General features: G+C 50.5%; 1 protein-coding gene across 1 annotated transcript in view; it reads left to right on the top strand.

Moving 5' to 3' along the window:
* Nucleotides 1-6,486: 6,486 nt before the first annotated feature.
* The window catches only part of GPR137B (G protein-coupled receptor 137B), a 68,716-nt gene continuing 65,575 nt past the window's right edge, over nt 6,487-9,627 (top strand). Inside the window, exon 1 of the mRNA XM_015126959.3 lies at nt 6,487-6,976. Within this exon, the coding sequence (XP_014982445.2) occupies nt 6,563-6,976 (414 nt within the window). The 5' untranslated portion in view covers nt 6,487-6,562. The remainder of the gene's footprint in view (nt 6,977-9,627) is intronic.

Below are 9,627 nucleotides of genomic sequence, written 5' to 3'. Positions count from 1 at the left end.
ATGATCATGACCAGTCTGAGAATGGCCAGTCTGACAGTCAGAATTGCCTGCACATCAAAGATCTTTGGCAGAAACTAATTGGATATAAGCTTTTAGGACAAAAGAGATGGGCGGTCCTTTATGGGCCTGCTTAATATAGTTGACAAAAACAAAATAAAAACTCCCTAGATCTGATTTACACCATCCCGACAGAGAGTGTTGTACCCACATCCAATTCTCAGACCCAAACTTGGATGCCAAAGAAGCACTAAATTCCTAATCCCGGCTACTTGGGAGGCTGAGGCAGGAGAATTGCTTGAACCTGGGAGGTGAAAGTTGCAGTGAGCTGAGATCATGCCACTGCACTCCAGCCTGGGCAACAGAGCAAGACTCCATCTTTAAAAAAAAAAAAAAAAAAGGCCAGGCGCAGTGGCTCATGCCTGTAATCCCAGCACTTTGGGAGGCTGAGGCAGGTGGATCACCTGAGGTCAGGAGTTCAAGACCAGCCTGGCCAACATGGTGAAACCCCATTTCTACTAAAAATACAAAAAAATTAGCCAGGCGTGGTAGTAGGCACCTGTAATTCCAGCTACTCAGGAGGCTGAGGTAGGAGAATTGCTTGAACCCGGAAGGCAGGGGTTGCAGTGAGCCGAGATCATACCATTGCACTCTAGCGTGGGCAACAGAGTGAGACTCCATCTCAAAAAAAAAAAAAAAGAAGAAGTGGTAAATTCCCATCACTTTTTCATCTAACTGCTCAGTTGGTACACAGATGGAGGGGTCTTGGAAAATAAAACAGGTAATCATAAGCTTCATATGGTGGTGACTTCATTACAGCAAGCCCACACAGCCCCTGGAGGAACATGTTTTTTTTCTCATTCCCAATAAGTGAAGAACTCCAAAAGCCACTTTGTCTCATCTAGAAAGGATGCTTTCCCATCTCCTTCAGGGTTAGGTCAACTCTGGTCCACGCCACAATTTGGTCTTCAGAAATCTTAATCATTTTAATGTTCTTCGGGACATCACAGTGATACTACATTAATGACATCATGCTATAAAGACCTACAAGGCAGGGATGGCAGTTATTCTAGGCATGTAAGAGACATGTAAATTTCATGAGTCTACAGGGGCCTGTGACCTCACGGAAGCATTTCAGGGAGTCTAGGCTGAGATAGCTCCTCCAAAATGAAGGCTGAGATATTACACCTTACACCGGAAATAGGAAACAGAAGCATAATGCTTTGAGGTCCTATTTACGGAAGTAACATTTGTCACATTAGTGTGCTTCCCTGACCCACTTATGGGGTGTCTCAAAAGGGAGCTAATTTTGAGAAGGGGCCCAGGGCAGACGAGAGGCTCCATTTGGTTCAGGCTGCAATGCCATCTGTTTTGTCATCCATGACTCAGGGGATCTAACGGTGCTTAAAATATCAATGGCAGATTGGAGAGGTGTACGTTACCTGCGACAAGCCCTGTTAGGAGAATCACAGTGTCAATTATAAGGGTTTTGGAACACATACATGCCTTATTCGTCAAATAACTATTTTTCTTTTGAGAAAAAGAGTTGGCTTGCTCCTGGGCTGTGGAAGAGACTGAATGTCTTATCAAGAAGTCAGATTACCATGCAGTCTGAGTCGCCCATCTCAAGCAGCATGTTATTTTGATCCATCAAGCCACCAAATCTGGTTCCCCAAAACACCCAGCTCTACTGGAGACTCTCAGCATTCAGGTGGACACGTTGACCTGTCCTGGGTATGGAAGACGTCTTCTGTCCCCAGTTAGCCCACTGCTTATTCAATGGGCTAATGGACACAGTGACCATGCAGGCAGGGACTGATTGATCCATTTTGTAACAATCTGGACTTCCCCACCAAGGCTGACTTGGCTTTTCATGAGCATCGCCAGCCAACTCCGAATCTTCCAAGAGGTACGAAACTCAGGAGAAGTCCTAGACAGCCACCTGAAAGCAGATTACATAGACCTTTAATCACGTAGGACATCAGCAATTTGTGCTCGATGTAATAGACAATGCTTCTGAACTTGGACTGACTTTCTTTGCCCCCTGGGCCTGCATTATTGTCTCGGGACTTTCTGAATGCATCGCTCATCATCATGGTATCCTATACAATATTGCTCTGAACAAGGACCTCACTTTATACTAAAAGAAGAAATTGGTGGGCTAATTTCTGTCCCTCAAGTAGCAGCTGGCCTTATCCAGTGGTGGAATAACCGACTGTAGACTTAGTTATTGTGCCTGCAGGACAACAGCGCACAGAAAGGTAGTATTGGTATCCTATAATACATAGAATTTCTTCGGAACCCAAAGCTGACATATAGTGCTATTTGTCCTGGCAGTCAGGATACATGGCTACAGGAACCAAGAGAATGGTGCCTTTCGCTAACACGCAATGACTTACTTGCAAATTTTTGTGTTTCCTGTACCTTCGCCTCTACGCTTGGCTAGCTTGAAGGTCTTAGTAACCAAGGAGGAACTCTTCTACCCCGGGAGATTCAAGTGTGGTTTAATTGAAATAAAAGTTGAGACCCTGGCTACTTCAGACTCCTCATGCTAGTGGATGTGTTGCAAAAAATAGTATGATGGTGTTGGCTGTGATGATAGTAACTATTAAGGGGAAGCAGAGTTGCTGTTACATGATGAGCATAAAAAGGTGAATAGACAGAATTCAGTCATGGTAGTGCCTCTTGCTACTGGCATGTCCAGTGGCAAACATTAACAAGATTAGATTCCTCAGAAATCAGGGCTACCCCTGACTAGCTGAGATTCCTGATGAAGGGAAGGGGAGATTTGTAATGTCCGTTAAGGAGAGCAGTCATAAATACCAATTACAGCTTTAGGACCAGTCAGAAAAACAAGAACTCTAACTTATATTTTTTTCTTGCTGTATCATATATATGTATTTCATAAACTGATGCAAAAGTAATTGTGGTTTTTGTTATTACTTTGAATGGCAAAAAGCCACAATTACTTTGGTGCCAACCTAATAATGAATTCTCCTTTCCTTTACATTTTTTTCCTCTACACTTTTATATAGGACAAACTAGTGATGGATAACTTAATAATTTAGTCCGTAAGATACAGAATGTCGAGAGGAGATAGTGATAGAATTAGAGGAATGGCTGTCACCCAGAGTTCCTGGGCTTGGAGCTGGACACGGAAAATGATGATCCTTTTGCAGGGAAAGAGGGAATGTGTTTTTCTGTTTCCTTCCCTCCCTCCCTCCCTTCCTCCCTCCCTTCCTTCCCTCTTTCTCTCTCTCTCTCTCTTTCTTTCTTTCTTTCTTTCTTTCTTTCTTTCTTTCTTTCTTTCTTTCTTTTTCTTTCTTTCCTTCTTTTTTTGAGATGGAGTCTCACTCTGTGGCCTTTTGATCCATGCTGGAGTGCAGTGGTGCAATCTCAGTTCCCTGCAACCTCCACCTTCCGGGTTCAAGTGATTCTCGTGCCTCAGCCTCCTGAGTAGCTGGGATTACAGGCATGTGCCACCACACCTGGCTAATTTTTGTAGTTTTTTTTTTTTTTTTTTTTTTTGAGACGGAGTCTCGCTCTGTCGCCCAGGCTGGAATGCAGTGGCCGGATCTCAGCTCACTGCAAGCTCCGCCTCCCGGGTTTACGCCATTCTCCTGCCTCAGCCTCCCGAGTAGCTGGGATTACAGGCGCCCGCCACCTCGCCCGGCTAGTTTTTTGTATTTTTTAGTAGAGACGGGGTTTCACCGGGTTAGCCAGGATGGTCTCGATCTCCTGACCTCGTGATCCGCCCGTCTCGGCCTCCCAAAGTGCTGGGATTACAGACTTGAGCCACCGCGCCCGGCCCTAATTTTTGTATTTTTAGTAGGAACAGGGTTTCACCTGGTTGGCCGGGCTGGTCTCGAACTCTTGACTTCAGGTGATCCACCTGCCTTGGCCTCCCAAAGTGCTGGGATTACAGGCGTGAGCACCTGGCTTGGAATGTTTTCCAGTTGTACAAGGGATATAAAGTGGGAACATCTTTATTGTATATCATCCTTATTTTCAGAATTGTAAAGATGATAAGAAACACATTTGATACTAGGTAGTCAAAAAGGGGAACCGTTGTAGCCATCTGGCGTTCTTTTTGTCTGCTTTGAAGGCATGATAAAGATGGCTAGTTTTTCCTAAATCCATTCACCCTTTCATCCATAATTACAGAACCATGACTTTCAGCTGTGTACAATGCCGTGGAGACTAAAACTACATTTCCCAATCTCTTGTAGCCAGCTTACTAGAGTAATTAAGTCCTACCAATGAGCTAAAAGTGGATGCATTGTGTGGTCTTTCTGGGAAGGCTCCAGAAACAGGAGAAACAAGGGCTCTTTAGTCTCCCGTGTTCCTCCTAACGCTGGCCTGGGATGTGGACTCCATGTCTGGAGAGCCAGTAGCCCTCTTGGATCATGAGGTAGAATCCATGCACACTGGAGGGAGAAATATCAGAGTTTGGACCTCTGTTGACAAACAATATTTCTTCGGTATAATAAAACAGTGTAATAAAATGTATGCGGATGTTTTTCCAATGTGCCAGGGGAGATACTGGTAAACAAGACACAGTTTCTATCATAAGGACACATAAATGTGTTGGGTGGGAGCGGGGGGACTAACAATTAGGCAAGGAGATTGGGGAAGCACACAGGTGAAACCCTAGCCTAATCCTGAGAGTATGGTGGGTGGAGAGTTCTGGAAAGGCTCTCTGCAGGAAGTAACACCCTCACGGATAGACAGGAAGGACCAGCTGTTAGAAGAAAGGGTAGAGTTTTCTTAGTCTAGGGGAGTCAGGAGGTGTTAACACTGCTTAACACCTTGGAAGAGATAAGGCAGGGAGGTAAGCTAGGGTAGGAGTTTAGACTCTATCCCCAGAACTCTGAGCAGCAAGGGAAGGGCATTTAAGCCCGGGAGTAAAGTGGCCAGGTGTTCTTTAGAACGATCATTCCATCATTCCACTTGCGGTGTTCAGAACGGGGATTGAGGGGAACGAGGCCAGAGGCGTGGAGACCAATTCCATATTTCCTCTTGAAATCGCGATAGGGAGAGGGAAAAGATAGAAAAACTAGAAAAGGAGCTCCACGCCAAAGGCACACTTGGCCCCAATGAACCACCTGGAATACGCTGGGTGCGCTGTAGCCACTAAGCAATTCTGAGCAAAAGCCAGGGTGGATTCTGAAAATGCCAGGCCCTCTTTTGGAAAAAGAACACACAATTAGGCACGAAGTGGAGTAAGAAAAGAAATCACAACTACTGGAGCCTTGGAAATCCGGGTTTCTTTCTTCTGTTTACCAGAAGCGCTTGCCCAGCAATGTTTCCAGAGGGCAGCCCGGCTTTCCCTCTTTTCCCAGAGCACTCCCCAGCTCTCCCAAGACAAGGGTGGCGTGGTGCCCCGGGGCAAAAACTAAGTCCATGTACACCCTCGAGGAGCGAGCTGCTCAGCAAAAGCAAAAGAGAAGGGCTCTCGGGCGGCGGGGACAGACCCTCCTTCGGAATGGGTTGGATCGGACAAGGGAGGCTGTGTGCCGTCAGCTGCCCCACTTCTCTCTGAAGCCCAGTGGGCTCCATCCACTGCCCCGCGGCCCGCGCGCCTCCCGGCACCAGCTGCGTCGCTGGGAGGTGAGGCGCTGGGAGCGCGTGAGGCTCTCCGGGAGAAAACAGCCCAGCTTGCATCCGAGAGGAGGCAGCAGCCGCAGGCACCGTCTGTTTCCTTACTCTGAGTATACAAATTTGACCTCAAAAACACAAACCCTGTCTTTGGCATTTCTGCATTTAGAAATAAACATCATTCCAGACGCCGGCCAGTTCATAGCCACAGAGTCGTAAAGTTTTATTTTTAAAGAGGGGGACGGAAAGGACTTGTAAAGTTTTTTTAAAAAAATTTTTTGGTTTTAAATAAAGGAATTAACTTCTTCAAAACAAGCAATCAGCAGCAGAATGCGTGAGGCCAGGAGCGAGATCCCCCGAGGCGCGGGGCGTGCCTGGGAAGTTTTGGGGGCGCGCGGGGCGCGGCTGGGAAGTTTTGGGGGCGCGCGGGGCGGTGCCGGGGCCGGGGAAGAGGCGCGCGGCTCTGGGGGCGCGCAGTGTGGGAGCGCGCGGCCCCTGGGACGGGGAGGGGGCCGGGGCCGGGGAAGAGGCGCGCGGTTCTGGGGACGCGCAGTGGGCCGGAGGCGGGGAGGAGGCGCGCGGCTCTGGGGGCGCGCAGTGTGGGAGCGCGCGGCCCCCGGCATGGGGAAAGGGCCGGGAGGAGGCGCGCGGCTCTGGGGGCGCGCACTGCAGGAGCGCGCAGTGGCGAGGATAGGGCGGGCCGAGGTTCGCGGGGCTAAGGCGCGCGGTGCCCGGGAGAGGGCGGGCCGGGGCGCGCGGGCCGGGGCGGGGGCGCGCGGGGCCGGTCGGCGCGCGGGGGCGGCGGGCGCGGCGCTGCCAATCGCAGACAAAGGCCGCCCCAGTGAATCATGTGGTGCCGGGGGAGGAAGTGCGGCTTGTTTTCTTTCCTCCAGTCTCGGGGCTGCAGGCGGAGCGCGATGCGCGGAGACCCCCGCGGGGGCGGCGGCGGCGGCGGCCCCGAGCCCCGATGAGGCCGGAGCGCCCCCGGCCGCGCGGCAGCGCCCCCGGCCCGATGGAGACCCCGCCGTGGGACCCGGCCCGCAACGACTCGCTGCCGCCCACGCTGACCCCGGCCGTGCCCCCCTACGTGAAGCTCGGCCTCACAGTGGTCTACACCGTGTTCTACGCGCTGCTCTTCGTGTTCATCTACGTGCAACTCTGGCTGGTGCTGCGCTACCGTCACAAGCGGCTCAGCTACCAGAGCGTCTTCCTCTTCCTCTGCCTCTTCTGGGCCTCCCTGCGGACCGTCCTCTTCTCCTTCTACTTCAAAGACTTCGTGGCGGCCAATTCGCTCAGCCCCTTCGTCTTCTGGCTGCTCTACTGCTTCCCCGTGTGCCTGCAGTTCTTCACCCTCACGCTGATGAACTTGTACTTCACGCAGGTGAGTCTCAGAGAGGCTCCGCTCACCTGGCGGAGTGGTCCCCGCGGGGCGCCGGAGGCAGGGGCGATGGCAGCCGCGGGGGCGGGTCCGGCCCTAGGGCTGAGAATGTAGGGAGAAGGCGCCGGCTCTGGGGTAGTGCGAACCCTGTCCTGCTTGCCGGCATTTCTCATAGGAAACTCCCTGCCATTCCCAAAAGGGGCGAGGAGAAGGAAGGGGAGGGCTGGGGGCCGCCGGTCACTCGCTGCCCCTGGCTCCGCATCGTTTGGTGGGTTCGGGGCGCTTCTCCGTGCAAAGCGCTAAGCAGCAGCGCCTTCGCACGCCAGTTAGTACGGGTGGAAGGTGTGCCCCCCAGGGAGGCCTGAACTCTAGAATTTGCCCTCCCTCCCAAGGCACCTAACTACCGTCCTGGAAAGGTCCTCGGCACGTTAGCTTCCAGATTTGGGCCCGACACTGCTGTTTTGAGCGCTGGCAGGGTGGGACCGTGCTGGTTTTGATGAGATGTTTTGAACCTCCGGCTTAGGAGCTCTACTGAACTGCGGCTTACTAACTCATTCCGCCAGATTGCTAAACGGCAGGCTGGGGTAACACCCAGCTTCCGAGCTGCTGCCGCTCATCAGACTTGCTGTCTGAGCTCATCTGAGAGGCCCCAAGAAAAGGCCATAAAAGTTGACTGGGGATCTTTTACAGCCACACAAAAATCATTTTATGGGGCATATTATTCAATAAGCGCATCGGAGAGTACGTGAATTAACGTGGCTGCTGCTTTACTGGTGATGATTGACTTAATTGAGAGTGCAGTAATTGTTGAGCACTTTGCAAATACTTTGTAAAGCATTGCACAAAGGTTTAATAACGCGGTGCGCAGTCATCATGGGCATCATCATTTCTGATTCCCATTAGTTTTCCAAGTACTAAGGTGTCCAGTTTCACTAGGACTCTGCCGAAGGGGAAGGCGCCCACGGTGTCACCTGGCGAGGGTAATTTAAGAACTGTCGGATGGGCAGAGACCCTGTGCAAGCGGGCATCTCATTCCTTTTAAGTGTCTTTTTTTTTCTTTTTTGAGAAAAAGTCACTTATTTTTAAAAAGAGGCCATATGCGGTGGCTCACGCCTGTAATCCCAGCATTGTGGAGGCGGAGGCAGGAGGATCGCTTGTGCCCCTGAGTTTAAGACCAGCCTGGGCAACATGGCGAAACTTCCTCTCTACAAAATGTACGAAAATTAGCTGGGTGTGGTAGTGCCTGCCTGTAGTTCCAGCTACTCAGGAGGCTGAGGTGGGAGGCCGAGCCCGGGAGGCGGAGGTTGCAGTGAGCGGAGACTGAACCACTGCACTCCAGCCTGGGTGACAGAGCCAGACCCTGTCTCAAAAAAAAAAAAAAACAAAAAAAAAACAGGTAGGAAAAGGATTGCTCTGGTACCCTGGAAGCCACTGACTGAAAATTTCAAAGAAATACTTTTGGTTAAAAAATAGCGTATGTGATATTTAGTAGATATCTTTTAGAAATGGGTCTACGCTGAGAGACTTCTTATAAGTCCAGCGTATCAGCATATTTTCCAGTCGGAGAGTAATGTGTATTGTCTGTCCAAGTACTACCTTTAAACCAGCAAACCAGTTCAGGCAGTCAGCCGCATTGCACAGACACTTGGGCTTTGTAATTGAAATGGGGTGGTTCCAGCAAGATGCAAAAGACAGGTGAGGTGATGTTACCTCAAGAGCTGTGGCAATGGTGGTATTGCACATTGAGCTCTTTATATTTGTCCCCTTTTGGGGGGCAGTGGGGGAAGAGGAAAATGCAGGGAACTGCCACAGCCCTCTGGTAATCACATGCAAATTCTGAACTTAGAGCCGGATTAGGGGCCAGGCTGCGCATTTTCTGCACTGTCTGCTGGTTGGTGAGTAAATGCTGAGCAAGGGAAAAAGTGACCAGGCAGACAGAGCCACTCCGGCCCGGGGGCCCAAAGTCACGGCCCTGTCTTCTTTGTATCTCCCAGGTCTGCGGGCACCACAGCAAAGAGCATTTCCCCTGAGGGCACAGGGTGGCTGGCTGGAGAAGGTGGCACGTCTCCGTCTCTGAGTGCTGGCATTTCAGAGCCTGGCAGAACAAAGCTATTTCTGGCTTACTGACAAAACTGTGATACTTCTGGGGAGTTATAAAGTGGTCGGCCTTTTGTCGCCAACCCAGCTCTGCCTCCCATCTCCTCCTCTCCCCCTCACCCCCTCTTTCTCTTACACAAACCATTGGAATTACCTAAAGTGGGGGGCTTTAAGAATGACTATTGCTTGGGCCTCCATTTCAGACCAAGTAAATGCGATTTTGGAGAAGGGGCTAACAGCTAATAATTCAGAAGTAAGTTTAAGAAAGCATACTTTTGATCTCGGCTCACTGCAACCTCTGTCTCCTAGGTTCAAGTGATTCTCCTACCTCAGCCTCCCAAGTAGCTGGGACTACAGGTGTGCACCACCATGCCCAGCTAATTTTTGTATTTTTAGTTGAGACAGGGTTTCACCGTGTTGGCCAGGATGGTCTCGATCTCTTGACCTCGTGACCTCATGATCTGTCCACCTCAGACTCCCAAAATGCCGGGATTACAGGTATGAGCCACTGCACCTGGCAAAGAAAGCACACTTCTAAGCAATTGGTCATACTTATT

The sequence above is a fragment of the Macaca mulatta genome, chromosome 1 (assembly GCF_049350105.2).
Source record: "Macaca mulatta isolate MMU2019108-1 chromosome 1, T2T-MMU8v2.0, whole genome shotgun sequence".
In the NCBI taxonomy this organism is placed as follows: Eukaryota; Metazoa; Chordata; class Mammalia; order Primates; family Cercopithecidae; genus Macaca; species Macaca mulatta.
This window is presented reverse-complemented; position numbering and strand designations above follow the sequence as displayed.